The following is a 26,611-nucleotide window of genomic DNA, read 5'->3' as shown; positions in this document are numbered from 1 at the left end:
AGTTATCACCTCACCACTGTCAGAATGGCTGCCATCAGCAAATAAACAAAGCACAAGTGCTGGGGAGGATGTGGAAAAAGGGAACCCAGATCACTGCTGGTGGGAATGCAAACTGCTACAGCCATTATGGACATCAGTTTGGAGTTTCTGCAAAATATTTAGTATGGAACTGCCATTTGATCCAGTGATTCTACTTCTAGGAAAATATCCTAAGAAACCTGAAACAATCAAGTAGACAGTATGCACCCCTCTGTTCATAGAAGCACAATTTACAATCGGAAAGGTCTGGAAACGGCCTAGGTACCGATCAGTAGATGAGTGGATAAAAAACTGATATATTTACACCATGGAATACTGTGCAGCAAAAAAAAAAAAAAAAAAAAAGAATCTCCTACCCTGTCACACAGTATGGAGGGACCTGGAGAGCATCAAGCTACGTGAAATCAGTCAGTCAGAGAGGACAGTATCACTTGATCGCACTCACATTTGGAATATAATGAACAAAAACCTGATGGAGTGGATTCAGAGACATGGAAGCATGGAAATTACTGCAGAATCTCAGAAGAAAAGTTGGGGAGGGTAAAAAGAAACATCCTCAGGTAAGGATTAAAAACGTGCACACACACAATGAAAACAAATTCACCTGAGCCTTGAGCAATTTCTTCTGTTGTCTGAAAGCAAGGGGAGAGCTCTAGCTTGCTGGGTTCTGGGTCTGCTCTACATTTGTGTTTATAAATCTGTCTTCCGTCACTTGAGTCCCTGGAAATGCTGACACCCCTCCATGTAACCTTCTCCTGCTTCCCATGAGTCCATTGCTTTTGGTGATGTAAGAAATGTCCAAACCTGTGGAGAATTTTTCTGTTTATTTGACTCAAGTCGGAGACATTTGCCAGGAAGGAAAGTAACAACAGATAGAGTAATGGTCGGGAGAACGGCAGTTTTGCATCTTTTTTATACATTAGCCTCAAAGGAGAAGACATCAGGGGGTTACATGACATTCACTGGTGATAAATTAGAGGGGGGGAGCGGTAAGGAGGAAAATCTCTGGGATTGGATAAACAGTAAAAAAAATAGACACACAATTATTTTTATGTCTATCGATTAGTTAACAGTTAATATTTAACACAAGAGCAATAATAATTGGGGCTCTGTGATCTTCTGTGCTGGGAGATTGTGCTTAGGAGTCTGTGAAACAGAAATGTCCCTGAAAATCCAAAGGTCTGTCATCCCAGATGCAAAAATACAACAGACAGGTTCAATAAGGTAAAAATTGTCCTTTACAAAAAACAAAACAAAAATAAAAAAACCAACAGGCTACTCCATAAATAACCAGGTGACCAGCTTTTACTTGGAAAGTTTTAACTTCAAAGCATCCTATATGGATTACTTTTCTTATAGGTCCCATTTCTCACTAAAATGCACCCAAAGAAAAAGGTGCTTGTGGGCATTGGCAAAGTGAGAAATGTGTGACATGGGGATGTCTCTGTCGGTGAGGTTGAAGTGGCCAGAAGAGGGAGAGAGAGAGAAGCATCAACGATGAGAATCATTGGTCAGCTGCCTCCTGCAGGCTCCACACTAGAGGTCTCCCCTGGGGCCCAGGCTTGTGCCCTGACCAGAAATTGAGTCATGACCTCCTGCTTCATAGGTCCATGTGGAACCACTGAGCCACACCTGCTGGGCTCTCATCATTGATATTTCTATCCCTCTCTCTCTCTTTTGATCTATGAGTCAATAAAAATGTTTTTAAAAAATTAAAATATCTATTAAAAAGTAAAACATTAAAAAATATTCCAATACAAAAAATGTTTATTTCCTACACCAAAAAAGGCACAAAATTAAATTCCAACAGGCATCTTTTTTGTTCCACTGTTCCTTTTGTTAAAGAAAATTGCCAAAACTCAGCACATTAGGCCGAACATATGATAAGATGCTTTAACAAAGATACAGACTTGCCCTAACCAGTTTGGCTCAGTGGATAGAGCGAACTGAAGGGTTCCAGGTTTGATTCTGGTCAAGGGCATGTACCTTGGTTGCGGGCACATCCCCAGTAGGGGGTGTGCAAGAGGCAGCTGATTGATGTTTCTCTCTCATCGATGTTTCTAACTATGTCTCTCCCTTCCTCTCTGTAAAAAATCAATAAAATATATTAAAAAAATAAAATAAAAGATACAGACTCAACAAATACACTTCTGAGAAAAGGCTCACCATAAAGCCCTAGAATAAATACAATGAAACAACAGATAGGTAGAATGACAAAATTACAGAATTTATTTAAATAATGATTGACAAAAGATTTGCTAGAATGTGTAAAAGGTAAATACCTTACACACTGGTGGGAAAATGCCAAAAGGCACCATCAGTTTATTTTTACTTTTAAAGAATAGCTTATTGATTTTTAAAATATATATTTATTGACCTCAAAAACAAAAGGAGAGAAAGACCAATGAAGAGAGATTATCATTGATTGGCTGCCTCCTGCACAACCCACACTGGGATTTGAGCTTGCAACTTGGAATCTGCCCTCACCGGGAATTAAACCATGACTTCCTGGTTCATAGGTCAAAGCTCAATAACTGAGCCATTCCAGATGGCTATTTCATTAATTTTTGGTGAGAGAAAAAGAATGAGGGAGAAACACGATGTTCAAGTGCAACATTGACCAGTTTCCTCTTGCACACCCCCGTAGCCCACAATCCAGGCACAGGACCAGCAATCCAACTGGTAACACTTCAGTGCACCCAACCAACTGAGCCACAACATCCATGATGGTATATTTAGTATAGATCACAAAATGCTAATCTTTGTAAATTTAAACATTCAAATACACCATGACCTAGAATTATGTACTGAAAATTTATTTTGACAAAGTTAAATGAAACTTCTATTGATATAAAGAATTATACAGAAATGTTTGTATCAGTTTTATTAGAAACTAAAGGCCTGGTGCACGAAATTCATGCAAGGGGCTCGGTCCTCACAGCTGCAGTGGCTTCCCTCAGCCCTAGCAGCCCTGGCTTTGTCCGGAAGGTCACCTGGAAGGACGTACAGAAGGTTGTCTGGCTGTCTGGTCTAATTAGCATATAACGCTTTTGTTATTATAGATAACAAGTGATTCAAAAAAATGGGTAAACTATTGGTGATATATTCAAAGGTAAGAATATTTATCAGAAAAAAAATGAGTTACTAGTATATCTTTACAAAATTTCCAAGTATTTATGAAATATAAAGCAGAAAAATACTTCAAAAATGCAAAGTTATCTATTAAAATGGAATTTAAGTCAATGGTTACTTGACTTAACCATTGACAGAACAGGGACAGATGTAAAAAAGGTCATGAAGCAAGTGCACAGTGACAGATATGGTCAGTGTTATGAGTATAATAATGATTTCACTTTCACACACACACATCAAGATTTATGAAACGCTATACTAAACACATGTATTTTACTCATTATAGCTTTTAAAAATGGTTCCAGATTAAGAAGTTTGTTCCACTGTATTGGAAAAATAGGCTTGGCAAATCTATATTCAATCCACCTTCTTTTTTTAAAAATATATTTTATTGATTTCTTACAGAGAGGAAGGGAGAGAGATAGAGAGTTAGAAACATCGATGAGAGAGAAACATCGATCAGCTGCCTCCTGCACACCCCCTGGGGATGTGCCCGCAACCCAGGTACATGCCCTTGACCGGAATCGAACCTGGGACCTTTCAGTCTGCAGGCTGACGCTCTATCCACTGAGCCAAACCAGTTTCGGCTCAAGCCACCTTCTTATACCCTCTGGGCAACTGTCTTGCCTAGTGACAGAAAATTTAACAAACAATGGAGCACTTTCAACCAAATCAACAAGAATGCTGGCTGGGTCACAGAAGCCACATCCCTGGACTAAAGACACCCTTTGCCTTCATCTTTGTTTTTCTGCCAGCGCAACAATGGCTCTGAGGGGAACATCTGAGAGGCTACAGGAATCCACAAAACCTCTTGATGATAACCAATGACAATGACTGCATCCACAGAAGATAAACATGCCTGGAGACCCTCAGGTCTGTGTACACAATGCTCCTATACACTTTTCCTCAGAGCATTCCTGGATGCACGTTTCTATGAGGAACATTCCATCTAATGAGCTGTATTCACTTCCAACACCAATTATGCCAGTGGTTCTGCACGGAAATGGTTTCCGCTAACTGCTATGGTCCTCCAACCAATTACCATCACCCATGGCAATGTAGGCATTAGGGCACGTGGCCCTCTGTAAGATGTGGGGAGGAGGTTCTCTTCAAATGTCTTAGCATCTTCCTTGAAAACAGGAAAAAAAATCAGTGCTCCCAGACATACTTGAGGTTGTCACAGCTATCCCCTCTTTGGAGTGGTCTCTGTGTCTCAAAACACCCATCTTCACATGAGGACCAGAGAGTCCACAGTGTTTCCTAGGAAAATATGGGCAGCAATGTAAATTAGGCAAAAACTGCTGAGCTAATTTCTGCACCATACTGTTCCCTCCAGGGCAAAGAATGTTTGAGATCTCAGAAACGTTTCTTACCTCATCATGCTTGGAGAGCCCAGATGTCCTTATAAACTAACCCACACAGTAAATGGAACATCCAAGATTAAAGACGTCTTAGTAAAAAGCATGCATTATTTTACAAACCAAAAGGCACATGAGACTGGCAGTTTGCCAACATTAACGTGTTCTACGTGGCAACTCCTGAGAGTGAAAAGAATTAAGAATTCCTAAGGGATCAGGTATTCCTAGTTTTCGTCAACAAACCAGACAACAGAGTTAGCTTCCCTGAGCACACGAGGATGGTGATCAATACCATCTGTAGGGACCTTACACGAGGTGCAGGTGAAATACCTTCAGCAACAGAAATACGCAGTGACAGATATGGCAAGACATTTGTATGTTAAAAAGTGCAACATACACACATATGGTTCGCGTATAAAAAACAACAGCGGAAACTCTTGTGGGGACTTTACATAATGTAAGTGTTTAAATATGAGATATAAAGCAGACAAATTAGACTTTGCAATATTTTTATGCTATTGTTAAGACCTGAGGAACATATCCTACACAACTAAGAAAAGTCTCACAAATTTAGAATTTGGATGAGAGATATCTTATGTTAATTGCACTCATAAGGGGTTTCTCCAGTATGAACTCTTATGATATTGGGAGACCATTGATACTTGTAAAAGATTTCCCATATTCACTGCTTTTATAAGCCTTTTCTCCTGTGTCAACTCTCTGATGACTATGAAGATAAGTCTTAGTGGTAAAAGATTTCCCACATTCACTGCATTAGGAAGGCCTTTCTGCAGTATGAAATTGGTGATGATAATGGAGGCCATTCCAAGTGGTAAAAGATTTCTCACATTCACTGCATTTATAAGGCTTTTCTCCAGTGTGAACTCTCTCATGACGCCGAACCTCACTGCTAGTCATAAAAGATTTCGCACATTCACTGCACTTATAAGGCTTTTCTCCTGTGTGAACTCTCTGATGACAACGAAGATAACTGCTAGTGGTAAAGGATTTCCCGCACTGACTGCATTTATAAGGCTTTTCTCCAGTATGAACTCTCTGATGACGGCGAAGATCACTGCTAGTGGTAAAAGATTTCCCACATTCACTGCATTTAGAAGGCTTTTCTCCAGTGTGAACTCTCTGGTGACACCGAAGGCAACTACTACTGGCAAAAGATTTCCCGCATTCACTGCATTTATAAGGCTTTTCTCCAGTGTGAACTCTCTGATGACGAACAAGATCAGTGCTAGTGGCAAAAGATTTTGGACATTCACTGCATGCGTAACGCCTTTCGCCAGTGTGTATACTTTGATGATTACAGAGGCTACTGCTCCGGGTAAAAGATTTCCCACATTCACTGCACTCATAAGGACTTTCTCCAGTGTGAAGTCTCTGATGACAATGAAGGCTATGCATTGTCGTAAAAGATTTCCCACATTCACTACATTGGAAAGGCTTTTCTCCAGTGTGAACTCTCTGATGACGATGAAGGGTAGTGTTACTGGTAAAAGAATTCCCACATTCACTGCACTGATAAGGCCTTTCTTCAGTGTCAACTCTCTGATGACAACGAAGGCCACTGCTATTGGTAACAGTATTCCCATATTCACTGCACTCATAAGGGTTTTCTCCAGTGTGAACTCTCTGTTGATAATGAAAGCTAGAAAATTTGGTAAAATAATTTCCACATTCACAGCACAGAAAACACTGACTTCCAGCATGGAAACATTTATCCTGTATAAACGTGTGATTGCAGCCAATGACTTTGTTATATTCTTTTCTTGTGTAGTTTTTTTTTCTCCTTTGAAACTTTACCCCACACTTCGAAATACCATTTGGCCTGTCCCTGGTCTGAGTAGCCATTAGGTGATGTCCTGACCAGGAATGTATACCCTGACCAACCTCCCCACAGGTGAAATGATTTTGAGACACCTTGAAATTGAAGCTATTTGCAAGTGAGATCCTTTCCACGCCTCTAATGGAAGTCTTCTCTCTCACATGCTGCTGGTGACATTTTGCACTGAAATAAAATTGTTTTTCACATGCCCCACACCTCAACAGTATCTGTCTGTATTGTGTTCCCTGCAGCTCCATCATGTGGAAAATGTTTCCCCAAACAAATCCACAACTCTCACAGGGGTGGCTCTTCTGGGAAGACAAGGATAACTGTGGAATCCTTTCCTGTGACAATTTTACAGAAATCTTCTGTTTAGTCGCTGCCTCCACATTCTCTGCTCCACAGCAGCAACCTGAACAAAAGAAAACGCTGGTGAGGTACATGCTGACCTTATGAAAACAGAGTATCTTCACCACAAATGTTTATCGGTCATGACTAGGCCTGATGCCATAGACTCTGAGGAAATGGCTGTTATACACTTCTTGGCCCCAAAGGTCAGTCAATGGTGAAAATCTCCCCCAAGGGAAGGACGGAAGCACAGGACGGGACACAAAGAAGAGAGGAAGGGTCTGCTAGTTGTTCCTCCACAAATGGCCTCCGATAGGACCTTTCATGCTGGTGATGTGAGTCTGTGTATAATAATTCCAATGTGCTCAAACCCATAAAAATCAATTGTATTAGAGCACATGATGTTCTACCTCAATACAGTAATAGGTGTGCACTCTAAGGCTCTGCAGGCATGGACCAACGGTGGAGGGCACTAGAGAGAGACCTGTGAAAGTTTGGAGAGGTGAAAAGTTTAGAGAGGTTAGGTTATCCAAGGACTGGGAATCCGAGTAGAATAAGCACTGATCACTATTAAAACTGAGTTGTTGACAAAGTGTCAACAAGAAGCAAGGACAAGCAGAATTGGGTGAGAAATGAGCAATGGTAACAAAACACTGTTGAACCAAATGGGTTCCTAGTTATGAATGTAACAAAGCCCAGGTGTAAAAACCTCCCTACAGCCCTTTACTCAGGCAAGACAGCCTGTTGATCCATTGTGTCATTCATAAAGTCATGTTTCTACTGTGATGCAGAAATGATTCTTCTGCTTAATTCCCAGTAGAGTTATTGCACATGATAAATGATAGAAATTGTAAAAGAAACATTGAAAAGATCGATGGTTAACACTGTGGTACAACAGGGAAGCACAGATGAGATCACAGGCAAAAGAGCTATGGGAGTGACATCATCAAGAGGGCAGAATCAGAGATATGAGAATCTTTCCCCATCCAGAGTAAATAGACAGCTATCCATGAACAAAAACCCAAAGAAAATGGGATTAAGAGTACAATGAAGACAAATAGTATTACAGAACACCAAATAAGGACAACTGCATAGAACAAATGACTGGAAAGACTAGGTGAACAAACGTATTTGAAGACAGCTAAAGTGAGAAACAACGGTCAGAGTTATCTCTATCAACCACTGTGCTTCTGTTATCATTCACCATAGTGGTCTACTATTCAAAAAATACTGGAAATTTTGTTTTTAAAAATCAAAGAATGGCTCTAGCCAGTTTGGCACAGTGGATAGAGCATAGGCCTGCAGACTGAAAGGTCCCAGGTTGGATTCCAACACTAGGGTCCCAAATTCAAGTCCGGTCAAGGGCACATGCCCAGGATTTGGACTTGATCCCCAGTAGGGGGCGTGCTGGAGGCAGCCAATGATGATTCTCTCTCATCATTGATATTTCTCTCTCCATCTCCCTTCCTGTCTGAAATCAATAAAAATATATTAAAAAACCAACAACCACAGAATACCCTGGCCAGTGTGGCTCAGTTGGTTGGCGTATCATCCTGTGACCCTAGGGGTCTCGGATTCAATTCCCAGTCAGAGCACATATCAGTATGCAGGTTCCATTTCCACTTAGGATATGTGTGTACACAATCGATTGATATTTCTTCCTCATACTGATGTATGTCTCTCTCTTTCTCTCACTCTCTCTCTCTCTCTGCCCCCCGCCCCCACCTCTCTTCCTCTCTATCTGAAACTGAATATAAAAAATAAATAAGAGCCCTAGCAGGTTTGGCTCAGATGATAGAGCGTTGGCCTGTGGATTGAAGGGTCCCAGGTTTGATTCCAACCAAAGGCACATGCCTGGGTTGTGGGCTCAATCCCCAGCAGAGGACATGCTGGAGGCAGCCGATCAATGATTCTCTCTCATCATTGATGTTTCTCTCTCCCTCTCCCTCTCCCCTCTCTGAAATCAATAAAGAAATATATTAAATAAATAAATAAGAATTCCAAGGTAGTCAAATAAAAAAGAGAACTCAAAAAGGTCTAGGGACAAAGTAAATGAAAAGACACCTACCAAAGCTCATGTATAAAATTCAGAAAATGGCCGAAGCCGGTTTGGCTCAGTGGATAGAGCGTCGGCCTGCGGACTGAAAGGTCCCAGGTTCGATTCCGGTCAAGGGCATGTACCTGGGTTGCGGGCACATCCCCAGTGGGGGGTGTGCAGGAGGCGGCTGATCAATGTTTCTCTCTCATCGATGTTTGTAAGTCTCTGTCTCTCTCCCTTCCTCTCTGTAAAAAATCAATAAAATATATTTAAAAAAAATTCAGAAAATGCAATTCTAAGAGGAAATTTTATAGGAATAAATGCCTACAATATGAAAAAAGACCTAAAAAAAAATACTGGCACCTCAGAAAACTAGAAACACAACAAGAAAGTAAACCCAAAGACAAAAGAAAGAAACAATAAATATTAGAAAACATAAATAAAAAGAACACAAGACAAAATGCAAGAATACCTAACAGTTATTTTTTGAAAGATACAATATTGGAAAAACTTTAACTACACTAACGGGGGAAAGAACCCCAAAACAAAAACCAAGCCTCAAATAAACTGTAAAGAAATGAAAGTTAAGACATTTCACCTGACACTATGAACCACAATGCATGATAAGAGATGTTGATATTAGCAGATGACATGACCCTCCATAGAGAAATTTGTCAAGATCTATGAGCTTCTGAAATTAATAAACAAATTCAGAGGCCTGGGCAGGTGGCTCACTTGGTGAGTGTGTAGTCCCTATGCACCAATGTTGTAGGTTTGATCCCCCATCAGGGCACATGCAGGGGAGAGCCAGTAATGCATAGATGGGTAGAACAGCAGGTTAATGTTTGCCACTCTCTCTTTCACTGTCTCACTTCCTGTCTTTAAAATCTATATATATAAAAGCCTAAGTGACCAGCTGACAGGCTGACCAGCTGATACCTATGATGTGCACTGACCACCAGAGGGCATATGCTCAACACAAGAGCAGAAACCCCAGGCATGAAAACATGGAACAGACCGATGAATCACAGAGGGAAAGGAAACAGGAGAGGGAAGGAAGAGATTACCAAGGATATTATATGCATATTAGAAGTCCAGTGCATGGATTCGTGCACCAGGAGAATTCCTTGGCCTGGCCTCCAGGGTTTGGGCCGAAACCACCTCTCTGACATCCCCTGAGAGGTTCTGGAATGCAAGAGGGTGCAGGCCAGGTTAAGGGACACACACCCCTGCCCCCCCCCCTCCCCCCAGTGCACAAATTGATGCACATGGCTTCTAGTGAATAAATAAAGGATGACTAGTATGGCTCAGTGATTAAGCATCAACCCATGAACCACTGGTAGGAGGTCACAATTCAATTCATTGTTCAGGCATATGCACAGGTTGTGAGCTCAATCATCAGTGTGGGTAGTGAAGGAGGCAATCCTTCAATGACTCTCTGTCATCACTCCTGTTCCAATCTCTCTCTTCCTCTTCCTCTCTAAAATCAATATATATATATATATAGTTTATACAACAAATAAATAGCCCTGGCCCATGTTGCTCATTGGTGAGAATGCCGGCCTGTGCACTGGAAGGTCATGGGCTAGATTCCCAGTCAAGGGCAGGTACCCTGGCTGCAAGTCTGATACCGCTACCAGTATGGGAAAATGTGGAAGGCAACCAAGCGATGTTTCTCTCTCTCTGTCTCTCTCAATTTTCTCTCTCAAAAAGAAAATCAATGGAAAAAATATTCACACTACCTGAGTGAAGATAAAAAAAGAATAAAGAATTCAGAAAAGTTACAGGATGCAAAATAAACATACAAACATTAGTTCCATTTCTACACATTAGTAATAAATTCTTTGATAGGAAAATGAAGATAGTCAAATTTAAAATAGCATGAAAAAAAATAAGATAAAATATAAATAAATGTGACCAAAAGGTGGAACATCTATACATTAAACCCAATAATCCTATCTAATAAAAGAGAAACATAGTAATTGGTGTACGATCACTACCCTTCCCATTGGCTAATCAGCAAGATATGCAAATTAACTGCCAGCCAAGATGGCGGCTGGCAGCCAGGCAGCTTGAAACTAACATGAGACTTGCTTGCTTCAGTGACGGAGGAAACCAACGTTCCCCGCCTGCTTTGCCGGCCTCTGAGCCTGCAGTTTAAGGAACATTGTAACAAATATAGAAGCTAAACAAAACCCCAGAAACCTGCTTTCAGTGAGGCCGGGATCTCAGAGCTGGAGTTATACAGTGTTTCAATTATAGAACCGAAACAAACCAGATACCTTCTTTCAGCAGCAGAAGCCTCAGAGCTGGAGCCAGAGCTAAAGCTGGCCCAGAATTTAAAAAAAAAAAGAGAAAAAGAAGCAGTTGGGAGCTTCAGTCAGCCTGAAAACAGCCCTCAGCCCCTCACCCATACTGGCCAGGCACCCCAGTGGGGACCCCCACCCTGAAGGGTGTGTGACCAGCTGCAAACAGCCATCATCCCCTCACCCAGGCTGGCAAGGCACCCCAGTGGGGACCCCCACCCTGAAGGGTGTGTGACCAGCTGCAACCAGCCATCATCCCCTCACCCAGGCTGGCCAGGCACCGCAGTGGGGACCCCCACCCTGATCCAGGACACCCTTCAGGGCAAACCAGCCAGCCCCACCTATGCACCAGGCCTCTATCCTATATAGTAAAAGGGTACTATGCCTCCCAGCACCAGGATCAGCGGAGCCAAGAGGCCTCCCGGTACCGGGATCAGCGTGACAGGGGGCAGTGCCCAAACCCCCTGATCGCCCTGCGGCTCTGTGTGTGACAGGGGGCGGGGCCACAACCTCCCTATCCACCCTGCTCTGTTGGTGACAGGGGAAAGTGCCCCAACCCCCTGATCAGCTCTGCTCTGTGCCTAATAGAGGGGAGCTCCCCAACCCCCTGATAGCCCTGCGGCTCTGTGTGTGACAGGGTGCGGCGCCCCAACCCTACCCCCCACAGGCCCTGCTCTGTGTGTGAGAGTTGTGGCGCCCCAACCACCTCATCAGCCCTGCTCTGTGGGTGATAGAGGGCGGCGTCCCAACCCTCTGATCCGCCCTGCCCTGAGTATGACAGGGGGCGGTGCCCCAACTCCCCTATCGGCCCTACTCCGTGCGTGACAAGGGGGAGCTCCCCAACCCCTTGATTGACTCTGCTCTGTGCGTGAGAGGGTACGGAGCCCCAACCCCCCTGATGGGCCCTGCTCTGTGCGTGACAGGGGGCAGCGCCCCAACCCCCTAATTGGCCCTGCTCTGTGCATGACAGGGTACGGAGCCCCAACCCCCCTGATGGGCCCTGCTCTGTGCATGACAGGTGGTGGCGCCACAACCTCCCCATCGACCCTGCCTTGAGTGTGACAGGGGTTGGTGCCCCAACCCCCCAATCGGCCCTACCCTGAGCATGACTGAGGGTGGCATCGCAACCTCCCAATCCGCCCTGCACTGTGCATGACAGGGGAAGGCTCCCCAACTCCCCAATCGGCCCTGCTCTGAGCCCGACCAGGGGCTGCACCTAGGGATTGGGCCTGCCCTCTGCCACCCGGGAGCAGGCCTAAGCCAACAGGCCGTTATCTCCCGAGGGGTCCCAGACTGCGAGAGGGCACAGGCAGGGCTGAGGGACCCTCACTCCCCACCGAGTGCACAAATTTTTGTGCACCGGGCCTCTAGTCCTATATAATAAAGAGCTAATATGAAAATGGTCATCATACCCTCGTGCTGTAATGACTCAGACACTAAACACTGGGGAAGGACACGAAGGGGGGGCAGTTGGAGGCAATCAGGCCAGCGGGGGGCGGGAGGCAGGACAGTTGGGGTGATCAGGTTGGCAGGCAGAGTGGTTAGAGGCAATCAGACAGGCAGACAGGTGAGAGGTTAGGAGCCAGTGTTCCTGGATTGGAGAGGATGCAGGCTGGGCTGAGGGACCCCCACCACTGTACACAAATTTTGTGCACCAGGCCTCTAGTACAGAGATAAAAGAAATGGAAGAAACCACAAATAAGTTGAAAGACATCCTGTGTTCATGAATTTGAGAAAGAAATATCATGAAGATAACTATAGTACACAAAGCTATCTACAGATTAAATGCAATCCTGATGATTACTCCAATGGTATTTTAAAAAGTAATGAAAAGAGAATCTTGCCCTAGCAGGTTTGGCTCATTGGGTAGAGCATCAGCCTGGGAACTGAAAGGTCCCAGGTTCGATTCCGGTCAAGGGCACATGCCCAGGTTGTGGGTTCAATCCCCAGTGGGGGACTTTCAGTGGGCAGCTGATCCATGATTCTTTCTCATCATGGATGTTTCTATCTCTCTCTCCCTCTTCCTTCCTCTCTGAAATATATATATATAGAGAGAGAGAGAGAGACAGACAGAGAGACAGAGAGACAGAGAGACAGACAGAGAGAGAGAATCTTGAACTGTATAGAATGAAGACGTCCACTAACAATTGAAACCTTGAGTGAGAACAAAGCTGGTGGCATCACACTTCCTGACTACAATTTATTATAAAGAGAAAACAAGCAAACAATGTGTTATTGGAGAAACACAGACCCACAGATCAATAGAACAGTACAAAAAAACACAGAAATAACACCCAGCACACACTTTCAAGTAATCTGTGACAAAGCTGCAAGACACAGAAGGGAAAGATAGTTTCTTCAATGAATGGTGCTGTTAAAAATCAACATTCACATGCAAACAACAAAACTGGACACCACTGATAAAATTTAACTCAACCGGCAGGACAGAATTAAATGTCAGTGCTACAGCCCTAACCGGTTTGACTCAGTGGATAGAGCGTCAGCCTGTGGACAGAAGGGTCCCAGGTTCGATTGCGGTCAAGGGCATGTACCTTGGTTGCGGGCACATCCCCAGTAGGACGTGTGCAGGAGGCAGCTGATCGATGTTTCTCTCTCATTGATGTTTCTAACTCTCTGTCCCTCTACCTTCCTCTCTGTAAAAAAATCAATAAAATATACTTTTTTTTTAAATAAAAAGTCAGTGCTACAACTTGAAAGTCTTTCAAGAGAACCTAGAGAAAAAGTTTTGGAGATTTGTTTTAGACAGGATTTCCTGAATGTGACACCAACTCACCAGAAAAAATAGAGAAAACAAACATTCCAGACTGCAAAAAATAAAGAAAAAGCTTCTTTATTGCACAACAGCAATAAACAAAATGAAATGAAAGGCAATCTAGAGGGTTGGGGAAAATACTAGCAAATCATACGACGGAATCATTTCAGAGGTTGTGGATTCAGTTCTGATCAGCACAATAAAGAGAATATTGAGATATAGATAGAAATTCACACAAATAGTTGAAGTTCCCCAGGAATAATAAAGGTATGTTAGCACTATACTGCAGGCTAATAACAATCCAATAAGCGTATCTCAAAACAAACTCTACATAACTTCATTAAAAACTTTATTGCAAAGCACTAGTAACAAGCATCTGAGCTTGCTAGAAACATGGTGGCACTAGACCTGCTGAATGCAGGGTTGCCAAAAACGTGGACTTTGTAGAAAAGCGAGTGTGGGGAGCAATATCTGCAAAGCACAATTAAGCACATGCAAAATTATGTGTTCCTGTATGTTGTAAGCAATTAATATATAAAATATACAGGATGCTGAAACCGGTTTGGCTCAGTGGATAAAGCGTTGGCCTGCGGACTGAAAGGTCCCAGGTTCAATTCCGGTCAAGGGCATGTACCTGGGTTGCGGGCACATCCCCAGTGGGGGATGTGCAGGAGGCGGCTGATCAATGTTTCTCTCTCTCTCATCGATGTTTCTGACTCTCTCTCTCTCTCCCTTCCTCTCTGTAAAAAATCAATAAAAAAATGTTTAAATATATATATATATATATATATACAGGATAGTTAGAACACTCTTTAACCAAAATATAGTCAATAAACACAATAAGGATGTAGAGACAATTCTCCAAAAAATATGTACAAATGACCAACAGGAATAGACAAAATGCATTCCTCACTGATCAAGGTGGAATCCCTTACCTTCCTGTAACACTACCAACCACAAGTCCTTCCCTGTGAGTTTAGTGCAGCGGGGAGTATTGGGACTTCAGGAATAGAAGGGAGCAGCAGAAACAGACCAACCCTCCCCAGGACAGCAACTACCCAGGAAACTGGAAAATCAAACAGTACCACAGTCTACATGGGAGGACAGAGCACACTCTGGGAGATGGAGTCTGGGAAATGACAAAGCCAAGTCCAGGTCACTGGTGAGAGTGAGGGTCTTACCCAGGGAGGATGTAAGTTCAAAGTTCTCCAGCATCACATTCAGGTACAGCTGTCTCTGACCCTCATCAAGGAGGCTCCATTCCTCCCTGGAGAAGTACAGGGCAATGTCCTCAAAGGTCACGCCAACCTGTCAGAATGGAGACCATTGAACCCAGAGCTGTCTCTCTGAGAACCAGTAATCCTACTCCTTACACACCTTCCCCCCCTCAACCTCCTCCAGGGCCCCTGGTTACTGTGGACTCCAGGCCCTAATGCCAGTGCAGGCTGCTCTCTCATCACAGTCCCATTACTCACTGCATGTCCCTCAGTAGACCAGCTGGGTTGGGTGGGAAGGATTGGGGGAGGGAAGGGTAGAGGGCAATGCCATTTAAGGTCTGGGCGATGCCTGCAGGGCCCCAGCCTCCCTGCCAAGCAACACCACTGCAGTCTCCTAGATCCTGCCTCCAAGACAAAGACAAGCGTGGGTTTATGCTTCACCTTTAAGTCCCCACACCAGGTCCCGGGACCATCAGCTCACACTTCCTCCAGATGTGCACACCACTGGGTAATGTTCATCCCCTTCCCATGTTCAGACCCAGGTTCACTCCCTCAGCTCTGCCCGCTTCCTGCTCCAATGCCACTGGATCTCACTGGACTCACCCATGAACTTGGCATATGGCGTAGAGAGCTTGTAGTCCAGCCGGATCCAGGACCACCCCTGGCCCCTGTTGGACCCCACAGCCGGGAAAGCCCCGAATGAGTCTGTGCCGTCCTCCCTGCAGCCTCTGCTCTTTCCGTCAATAATCACAGCCCACACCCTCAGGGACCTTCAGATGCAAGTCACCCCCGTCCTCTCTGCCCTGCACCTGCTGTGTCCTCAGAAGACACAACACTCCTCTCCCCTCCACCTTCCTCACGGTCCTCCACGCGGGACTGAGCTGCAGGACGGGACAGGCGCCCTCCCCTGGCTGTGGTGTGTGTGTGAAGAGGCGGTGAGGGCCTGGGGTACTCGACTCACCTCAGCCCGTCTCCTCAGCGGGGGCGCCGCCATTGCCCTCTGTGGGCTGAGCCGGGCGGGAGCGGCGGGAGAAGCCGCTCAGGAATGGCGGTCCCGTCGGAGGCCTGGCGCTTCAATCTCAGGTGTGAACTGTGCGCACCCCTGCAGGCTCCCACCATGGGCTGTGAGGCGGAGAACACCACTCTCCAGCCTTCTCCACGGGACTCTGCGACCAGGAACTCCGGACCCCTACCGCCAGAGGAAAGAGACGAAGACAAAATCCGACCAGAACTACCGGTCCCGCCCTCCAGAACTGGAAAAACGGAAACGCCCTTTCTGAGCTTCCATTGGCTCAGCCTGGTGGCATTCCACGCGCGGCCTTCTGGGTAATGTAGTTCCTACTCTCCCTGGCCAGGATCCTGTATTTCCTCAGCTGACTCCAGGACTGGTTTTGAGGGCAAATAGCCGAAGAAAACACCAAGTATACTCAGGGCCCTCCAGCGCCTTCAGGGGAGGGGATTATCAGGGAAAGTTTGTTTCTGAGGCGCCTGCGTGGCTTCCTTTAGTTGCGGGTTTTGCATATCTTTCTTCAGGACCAGCTCTTTTCTGAATGGCAGGCATTGTTTCTTCATTCAGGACTTTTGGCATGTGTCTCCTTCAGACTATAGGTAGCTGGGGGAGGTTGCTCAAGTCTCTAACTGCTTCTGCCTGCCTCTATTGACTCCATTATACAAAGTTAATGTCACAGAACAGACACTCATACTTTAAAGGCATCTGCTTCTGATGCCATCCGAAGTGCAGCTCTGCCTGGGCTGCAGTGTGGATAAGATGGCCAAGAGACAGGTGAAAAAATGTTCTAAGTTACTGATCATCAGAGAGATGAAAATTCAAACAACAATTAGGTATCTTCCCCACCCTCAACCTCCTCCAGGTCTCCCCAGTTTAGGGTGGACACCACACGCTAATGCCAGTGCAGGCTGCTCTCTCATCACAGTCCCATTCATCACTGTTATTGCCCTTGGCAACAACAGATGGGATAGAAAGGACAGCAGAGAAACACCATCTAAGCTCTGGGCAATACCTGTAGGGCGTCAGCCTTCCTGCCAAGCAATACCACTGCAGTCTCCCAGACCATGCCTGCCAGACAAAGACAAACCTGGGTTTATGCTTCACCCTATAGTCCCAACACCAGTCCTAGCTGGTTTGGCTCAGTGGATAGAGCATTGGCCTGTGGACTGAAGGATCCCGGTTGGATTCTAATCAAGGGCCCATGCCCTGGTTGCAGACTCCATACCCAGTAGGGGGTGTGCAGAAGGCAGCTTATGGATGATTCTCTCTCATCATTGTTGTGTCTCTCACTCTCCCTCTCTTAAATCAATAAAAATATATATTTTTTAAAAGTCCCAATACCAGCTTTCCAGTACCATCAGCTCACACTTCCTCCAGATGTGCACACCACTGTGTAATGTCTACCCCCATCCCAACTTCAGACCCCAGATTCACTGCCTCAGCTCTGCCACCTTCCTGCTCCACAGCACAGGACCTCTCTGGACTCACCCATGAACTTGGCATATGGCAGCCAGAGAGAGCTTGTGAGGTTTCAGAAGGATCTACCACAACCCAATTCCTGGGGGACCCCACAGCCTGGGGAAGGCAGGGCATGCAGCTCTGAAATCTTCCATGCCTGTCTCTGATCTTGGTTTCAATACTCACCACCTACATCCTCAGCGGAATTTCAGATACAGGTAACCCCTGTCTACTCTACTCTTCCCTACATTTCCTTTGTCCTCAGAAGCCACAACACTCCACTCTCCCCTCCACCTTCCTCAGGGTCCTTGATAGGGACCTGAGTTGCGGGAAGTGACAGGCGCCCTGAACCCAGGCTGTAGGGTTCAGGGTTATGAGGCGGAGAGACCATGTGAATACACCTGAGCTGAGCTCAATTGAGCAAGGCCGGGGGGTGTGGTGGTGGGGAATAGAATGTAGGACATACCTTTGCAGTAAAGAAGAACTAGTATGCATAATATAAACTTTAAATTGAACTCTTGTTTAACTTTTACTTGAACATCAATAGAGATAAATACACTTTTGGGAGCCAAAACTGGTTTGGCTCAGTGGATAGAGCGTCGGCCTGCGGACTGAAAGGTCCCAGGTTCGATTCCGGTCAAGGGCATGTACCTGGGTTGCGGGCACATCCCCCAGTAGGGGGTGTGCAGGAGGCAGCTGATCGATGTTTCTCTCTCATCGATGTTTCTAGCTCTCTATCTCTCTCCCTTCCTCTCTGTAAAAAATCAATAAAATATATTAAAAAAAAATACACTTTTGGGAGACTTGAATTTTGGCAAAGTAACTGGCGTTTTTGTTAATGTGAAGATGCCACTGTAATGATCATAGTGAAAGATAATTCGTCCCTTATGGACATATTGAAGATGTCAGCGGAGTTGATGTTTCCGGCATTCTCAATATGATAAGTTTACACAAGTACTCACAAATTATACTTAGAGTAAATGAAATACATATTCATACTGAAAGCTGACCTATGTATATATAGCTCCAAAACTTTAAAACCACATGAAATATTATAAACAAATGATGGGTATGCATAAATGCAGTGAATCTTAAAAATTCATAATTCTTAAGAAGGGTAAGCAGCTTGTACTACTTAAAATTTAGAACCAAGTCTGCCTGGTGTGGCTTACTGTACGAGCATCAATTTATGAAAGAGGAGATCAGGGTTTGATTCCTGTTTTGGGCAAAAGCCTGAGGTGTAGGTTTGATCCGAAGTGGGGCCGGGGGGGGGGGGGTGTCCAAGTGCAGGAGGCCGCTGATCAATGATTCCCTCTCATCATCAATGTCTCTATCACTCTCTCCCTCTCCCTTCCTCTCTGAAATCAATAAAAATCCACTTTTAAAAATTCAGAGCAAAAAACACAGTGAGGTATAAGCCCTATTGGAACATGTCATAAAGCATTAAAACTAAGTAATGTAGCAGAGGAGTTGAAAAAAATCTAAAACGGGCTAGGGCTAGAAATAACTTCTAAATGAAACTAACCTCCAGGACACTGAAACTGGCAGAATGATCACAGCAATGTTCTGACATTCTCAGCAAAGTTCTGACACCGGGCTCTACCTGGTTTGGCTCAGTGAATAGAGCATCTGCTTGAGGACTGAAGGAACCTGGGTTTGATTCGGGCAAAGGGCACATGCCTGGGTTCTGGGCTGCATCCCCAGTAGGGGGAGTGCAAGAGACTGCCCATGCATGATTCTCTCTCATCATTGCGTTTCTCTCACTTCCTCTGAAATCAATTAAAAATAAATAAATACATAAAAAATTTAAAAATCAATAGAAAAAATATCCTCAGTTGAGGATTTATAAAAACAAACAAACAAGAACGACACCAAACTTCTGACTTATTCTTAGAAAAAATACAATCAGCCCTGACTGGTTTGGCTCAGCGGATGGAGCGTCGGCCTGCGGACTCAAGGGTCCCGGGTTCGATTCCGGTCAAGGGCATGTACCTTGGTTGCGGGCACATCCCCAGTGGGGAGTGTGCAGGCGGCAGCTGGTCGATGTTTCTAACTCTCTATCCCTCTCCCTTCCTCTCTGTAAAAATCAATATATTTTTTTAAAAAAAAGAAGAGTTATACATTAACTAGAGGCCTGGTGCACAAATTCATGCACGGTTGAGGTCCTTCTGCCTGGCTGGCGATCGGGACCATCCAGGCGGTCTCGCCCAGTCCCTGCGAGAGGTTGGCCACTGGTAAGGAACTACAGGAGGGCTCCAGGGCATGTCGGCCCTGTCTCACCAATGTCCCAATTAGCCAGACCCCAGCAGCAAGCTAACCTACTGGTTGGAGCGTCTACCCCTGGTGGTCAGTTTGCATCATAGCAACTGGTCGATTGGTCGACCTCTTGGTCAGACACTTAGCATATTAGGCTTTTATGCTAGAAATTCCGGTGCATGAAATTCATGCAGTTGTGGGGGAGGGGGGTCCCTCAGCCCAGACTGACTCCTCTCACAGTCCGGGAGCCCTCAGGGGATGTCCTACTGAGGGCTTAGGCCTAATACGCAGTCTGGCCTCCCTCTGCGGGCTTATGAGGGGAAGGCGCCACCCCCATCACCCCGCTGCTACTGCCACTGCCACTGCCAGCTGCCAAGGTGTTTTCATCAATATGGACTCCAGTCCATTCACCACAAAAAAATGACAAATTTCTTTAGGCATTTTCAAGATGTCTCTTTCATAGGATATGACATTTCTTTCTTTCTTTTTTTATCCTCATCTGAGGATATTTTTCCATTTTTAGAGAGTGTGGAAGAGAGAGGAAAAGTCAGAGAAACATCAGTGTGAGATGGACACTTCGATTGGTTGCCTCCTGCATGAGGCCTGACCTGGGCCCTGGCCAGGGAAGAGCCTGCAACCTAGGTACATGCTCTAGATCAGAATCAAACCTAGGCCCATTCTCTATCCACTGAGCCAAACCAGCTAGGGCAGGATATGACATTTCTTAGCCCCTCCAGCAGTGGACCTTCATTTTTTCCTCCAGGAGTGAGGTGGAAAAACTCTTGATCACCTTCTTGGAGTCTTATTATCCAAGTTATTAAGAACACTGCCAGTGGAGTACAGGGAGCTTAGCCAGTGAGTGGTCGGAAAAGGTGTTTCCTCTGCAGCTCATGCACAGGCCTGCTGGGACCGGGTGGCGGCAGAGGCTTGGGCACACCCCCCTGCCTCCGCTCCAGGGCTGCGCCATATGTGGCTTGCCTCACAGTGCAAGCAGTCCCCTCCCGCCCATCTGCGTGCAACCTCCTCCTGAGCTGTTTGCCAGTGTTATGGCATCCCAGCCAATTTGCATATTATCTCTTTATATATATACTAAGGCCCAGTGCATGAAATTCGTGCAGGGGGGGGGGGCGTCCCTCAGCCCCGCCTGCACCCTCTGCAATTTGGGACCCCTATACCTTTTTCTTATCTAACTAACCTCTTCACATTTAAAATAATTAACTGAAATACCACCTACTCTAGGTAATCCTCTTTGAACAAATCTCTTTACAATCTGTATTAAGTATTTTCATAGTATATCATTCTTTTTAACAGCAACTTAGAATGCAGTGTGCTTCTTATTCTTGCATCTGAATTTTTTCCTCTTGCTCTTGTAATAGCAAAGCTTATCTAATTTACATTTGCCCTTCAAGGGCTTATATTTGATTAAGTTTCTAGTTGGCTCCCTGCTTTTTTTTTTTAAGCAATAAATTTGGGTTGTGATAGTAAGCCTAACTTGTAATCAAGCCTGTAGGTCTTCCTATCTGAATATTTCTATTTTTTTAATAATTTTTATTTCTTTAGTATTACAAAGAGTATTACATATGTCTCCTTTTCCCCCCCTGAATATTTCTATAATACCTATCACTTTAGCGTACCAGAAATTGTGTTCATTTATAGAAAATAACAATGTCACCTGATCATTTGCTCTTCTAGTAATATTTTATAGCAAAATGTATTATTCTAGAAATTTAACTATTATAAAACTGAGGCGTGCAGAAATAAATCACATTTAACAATAAATGGCTCAAATTTCATAGCATAGTACCTTTAGGGCCTCCCTTGTCCTGTGCCTCAGATATCATAGCATATTACACAGTTCACATGGAACTCAGTTTCCTGTAAAATAGGAAGGGATCCCATACTCATGAAGCAGCTACTTCCACGCATATTTTTGTATTTAACTCACAGCACATACTCTTTGTACTATTTGTTGGAAAATCATCCTAGCAATTGCCTCTGTTCCTCTCTATATTGTTGCCTTACATTCTGATGTCATTACTGCGCTTTTATCACCCACTCGCTCTATCTAATAAGATTGTGAATTATTTAAGGGCAGAGATCATGACTTGAGCTTGTGTGTTCCCTGTCATGGTGCCTAGATAAATACTCAAATGCCATCCAGTCCAAATGACTGTGATGAGAGAGGCCCACCGTTGCTGGAGATCTCTGATTTTTATTTAAGGGGTCTCATTTGTTCTGCGCTTGTACAGAGGGGTGAGTAGTGGCTGAGGGAATTTGAGGAAACCCAGACAGAATTCTTCTCCTAAAAGATTTTGCTGGAGTAAAGGCAGGGCTGAAGCGGCGACTGGCGCCCCCGGGGTCCTCCTGAAGTACCTGCAGGAGCAGAACCGGCCCTACAGCGCCCAGGATGTGTTTGGGAACCTGCAGCGGGAACACGGGCTGGGCAAAGCGGCCGTGGTGAAGGCGCTGGAGCAGCTGGCCCAACAAGGCAAGATTAAAGAGAAGATGTACGGCAAGCAGAAGATCTATTTTGCGGACCAGGACCAGTTTGACACGAACTGAAGGAGTTAACTAGTGCCCTGACCACACCGGAGATGCAGAAAGAGATCCAGGAGCTAAAGAAGGAATGTGCTGGCTACACAGAGAGACTGAAGAACATCAAAGCAGCCACCAGCCACGTGACCCCGGAGGAGAAAGAACAGGTGTACAGAGAGAAGCAGAAGTACTGCAAGGAGTGGAGGAAGCGCAAGAGGATGGCAACAGAGCTGTGTGATGCAATCCTGGAAGGGTACCCCAAGAGTAAGAAGCAGTTCTTTGAGGAAGTTGGGATAGAGACAGATGAAGATTATAATGTCAAGCTCCCAGACCCCTGAGGGCCCCCGTGGTAGGACGGGTGACGGGGACGGAGTCTCAGACTGGCTGCCAGCGTTTTTATTGTTGCTGCTTTCAACCTTTGGGCAGGGCAGCTGGGAGCGGGGCATAAACCAGAGTGTTAGGCAGAGCGGGAGGGGAAGGAGTGCTCTCATCCAGAGTCGATGGGTACACTCATCACATGGTCTAGAATGTAACACTTAGACTTGGAACAAAACTAAAGGAAAGCATTTGGCAATATTTATTGTAATATAATTGGATATAAAAATATTTAATTTCCTCTAGATAATCAAACCTCCCAGATAACAAATCTGAGGAAGGCAAAAGGGAAGTTGGGGGACAAAGGTAGAGAGAGGCTATTATACACAGCATTCAAGGAGTCCAGGGCTGCACCCCAGACTCTCTTGGGTTTCATATACCTCAGGCCTTCACCCACCCCCGAGTTCTGGCAGAAATGTAAGCAGCACATGAAAGATGGTAGAGACCCAGATACATCTGACAGAAAGCTGGGGGTGGTTTTAAGGCCCAGCTAATTTTTTTAAAATTGTAATTTCAGCAAAACTTTTGTTGGTATTTAGAAAAATAAAAACTTTTGTCACATTTGAAAAAAAAAAAAAAGATTTTGCTAAGCTGGCGCCCGGGACCACCGGGCATTTGTTCAATTAAAACCTGGACACACAGCAATAACACAGGCACTGGTCTCCTACTGCTAATGCCTAGGGATCAAACCCCAGCCTGCAGGAACTTACCCCGGCAGTCAAGACCCGGCGCTGGGTGAACCTGGGCTAGTACTCCTAACTCTGGAAAGAGGGAGACTTCCTGTGGCTGCAGGCTAGAGGCCCCGGACTCTGCACCACCCACCCGAACAGGTCCATAGTGCAGGCTGGTCAGCAGAACGGCTTCTTCGCCTGGGATAGCAGGGAGGCGTGGCCTGTTCTGTTTGCCTCAGAGGGAGGCCTGTTCTGTTCACCCTGCGATCGTTCGCAGGGAGGCCTGTTCTGTTCGCCCTGCGATAGTTTGCGGGGAGGCCTGGCCTGTTCACCCACCAGTGATTGCAGGAAGGCCTGTTCTGTTTACCCCAGGATCGATCTCGGGGAGGCCTGGCCTGGCCTGTTCGCCTCTGTGATGGGTGCTGGGCTGGGGGGCGTGGATCCAGGCTGCTGCTTGGCACCTGCACAGGCGCAAGCGGCCACAGGGGAGGAACATCCACTTGGCACCTGCGCCCATTGGCCCGGAGCGGCCGGGGCGTTCTGGGACCCTAGCTGCTCGGGACCTATGCGCGGGCCTACAGACTAGGAGCGACCTGGGTCCCGAGGATGTTCCCGGGACCCAGGCCGCTTGTGCTTATGTATGCAAATTAACCACAATCTTTGTTGGGTTAATTTGCATACTCTCCTGATTGGCGTAGCGAAGGTATGGTCAATTTACATGTGTGTTTATTATTAGGTAAGATAGACTAGCGGCCCAGTGCACGTGGAGGGGGGTTCCTCAGCCTGGCCTCATCCTCTTGCACTCTGGGAGCCCTTGGGGGATGTCTCACTGACAGACATCCTTAGCGCTGCCACGGAGGCAGGAGAGGCTCCCACCACTGACTCTGTTCTCACCAGCTGTGAGCAGGCTTCTGGCTGAGCGGCGCTCCCCATGGAAGCGCACTGACCACCAGGGGCAGCTCTGCATTGAGCGTCTTCCCCTTGGTGGTCAGTGTGCCTAATAGCAACCGGTCTTTCTGCAGTTCAGTTTATTAGCATATTAGCCTTTTATTATATAGGATACTTTGTACCAGCTTTTTAGAAATGACCAAATACTCATTTGGATAAACTATTGGTGATATATTCAAAGTAGAAATATCATAAAAAAAAGATGAGTTACTAATATATCTTTAATAAATATCCAAAAATTTATGAAAAATAAAGCAGAAAAATACTTAGAAAATGCAGTGATCTATTGAAATGGAATGTAAATCACTGGTTACTTGTTAGTCTGTGAAGCACATGTACACATTAAAAAAAGTCATGAACCAAGATTACAGTGACAGATATGGACAATATCTACGTATAGAAAAGCCTAAGAGACCAGTCGCTATGATGCACACTGACCACCAGGGAGTAGATGCTCAATGCAGGAGCTGCCCCCTGGTGGTCAGTGTGTTCCCAAAGCAGAAGCGCCGCTCAGCTCACCTATAGGGCTAGATGCCAGGCTTCGAGTTGGCAAGCACAGCTGCGAAGGCACGAGCCTCTCCCGTGTTCACTCCCCCTGCACACCCCTACCCCATGCTGACCAGGTCCAGGATCAAGACCAGCATTGAAACTGACTGAGCATGAGCTCACTGCTGCTTCTCAGACATGGGCGTGCCAGTATTACCTTAGAATGGGTGCACAGAGACGACAGCGGTGCAGCACCGAACCAACTGAGCACCAGTGGCAGCAGCAGCAGGGCCAGGATGAGCGGGAGCATCACGGTACCTGGCCTTGGCTCAGGCTCCTCTCTGGTCGCCTTGCCAGTTGGTACTTGGGAGATGATGGATGCCAGTTTCAGATCAATCCCCACAGGCCACGCCGAGTGACCTCACCAGTGTATGAATCTGTGCACCAGGACTCTAGTTATGAGTATAATGATGGCTTTAGTTTCATGAACACATCATGATTTATGAAACAGTATACCTAACCTGTACTTTACAGATTATACCTTTTTAAAAATGATTCACAATTTAAAAACGTGTATATTTAACTATATTAGAAAAATAGGTTTGGCAAGTCTATATTCAATACAACTTATGCCCTCTGGGCGCAAGTCTAGCCTCAATGACAGAAATGTAACCAACAATAAAGAACTTTCGCCCAAACCGACAAGAATGCTGGCTGGGTCACAAAAGCCACATCACTGGACTACAGACACTGCCTTCGTCTTTGTATTTCTGCCAGTGCACAAATGGCTCTGATGGGAACATCTGAGAAGATACAGGAAGCCATAAGACCTCTTAATTATACTGAATGACAATGACTCGATTGACAGAAGATAAACATGCCAGGAGATCCTCAGATCTGTGTACCGGTACACACCACTCCAGTTGTTTTTTCCTCAGAAACATTCCTGGATGCAAGGTTAGATGAGGAACATTCCATCTAATGGGCTGCAATCCTCAACAAAACTCACTAGGTCACTGTTTCTGTAATGGTTTCCTCTAACTACTATTGTACTCCCAACAGTGACAGTCACCCATAGAATTGTAGGCTTTAGGTCTCAAGGCCCTCTGCAATACCTGGACAAGAGATTCCCTTCAAGTGTATGGGGATCCCTTGAAAAACAAGAAAAAAATTCATGCTGCTGGAAGATATACTTCAGGTTATACTTCAGATCACTTTGGAGTGATCTGTGTCGCAAAGCATCCAGACATCACATGAGGACTAGAGAGTCCACAGTGATTCCTAGGAAAACGGGGCAGGAATGAAAATTTGGCAAAAACTGCTCTGGAAATTTCTGCACCATACTATTCCCTCAAAGGCAAAAATGTTTGAGACCCCATATGTTTTTCACCTGATCATGCTAGGAGAGCCCAGATCTCCTTATAACTCATAGAGTAAACAGCAAACCCAAGATGAGAAGTCTTAGGAAAAAGCCTTTATTATTTTACAAACCAAAGAGACATGAGACTAGCAGTTCTTGCATTGATGACTTAGGCTCTCGATAAATTCATCATTGGCATCTAGGGAAAGTGTGCTCTTGAGAATGGCAGTAGCTCTGTAATATTATGTTTTATGGGGCCAACACTAATAAGTCCTATGTGCCAACTGGTTAGAGGGAAAACAATTCAGAAGGGCTCAGGTATTCCTAATTTTCTTCAACAAACTACACAACAGAGTTACCTTCCCTGGGAACAAGAGGATGGTGATCGATGACATCTGTAGGGGCCTTATAAGGTAGTTCAGGTGAAATACCTTCAGCAACAGAAATATGTAGTGACATAGATCT

At 45.3% G+C, this 26,611-nt stretch overlaps 3 protein-coding genes and 1 pseudogene across 3 annotated transcripts in view; 2 read left to right on the top strand and 2 right to left on the bottom strand.

Annotated features, from left to right (window-relative positions):
* LOC132216086 (zinc finger protein 883-like) overlaps nucleotides 1–26,611 on the top strand; it is a 681,654-nt gene that overhangs the window by 225,479 nt on the left and 429,564 nt on the right. The window lies entirely within an intron of this gene.
* LOC132216082 (zinc finger protein 883-like) overlaps nucleotides 1–26,611 on the bottom strand; it is a 157,609-nt gene that overhangs the window by 121,688 nt on the left and 9,310 nt on the right. The window lies entirely within an intron of this gene.
* On the bottom strand, nucleotides 849–16,275 carry LOC132216113 (zinc finger protein 660-like). Its single transcript, XM_059665206.1, has 4 exons — nucleotides 16,010–16,275; nucleotides 15,013–15,139; nucleotides 3,769–6,778; nucleotides 849–3,537 (listed from the first exon to the last, which is right to left on the bottom strand). The coding sequence occupies exons 1-3, from the start codon at nucleotides 16,040–16,042 to the stop codon at nucleotides 5,304–5,306; spliced, it is 1,635 nt and encodes a 544-aa protein (XP_059521189.1). The 5' UTR covers nucleotides 16,043–16,275; the 3' UTR covers nucleotides 849–3,537; nucleotides 3,769–5,303.
* On the top strand, nucleotides 16,094–23,170 carry LOC132217164 (homologous-pairing protein 2 homolog; annotated as a pseudogene).

The sequence above is a fragment of the Myotis daubentonii genome, chromosome 15 (genome assembly GCF_963259705.1).
Source record: "Myotis daubentonii chromosome 15, mMyoDau2.1, whole genome shotgun sequence".
NCBI classification, from domain to species: domain Eukaryota; kingdom Metazoa; phylum Chordata; class Mammalia; order Chiroptera; family Vespertilionidae; genus Myotis; species Myotis daubentonii.
This window is presented reverse-complemented; position numbering and strand designations above follow the sequence as displayed.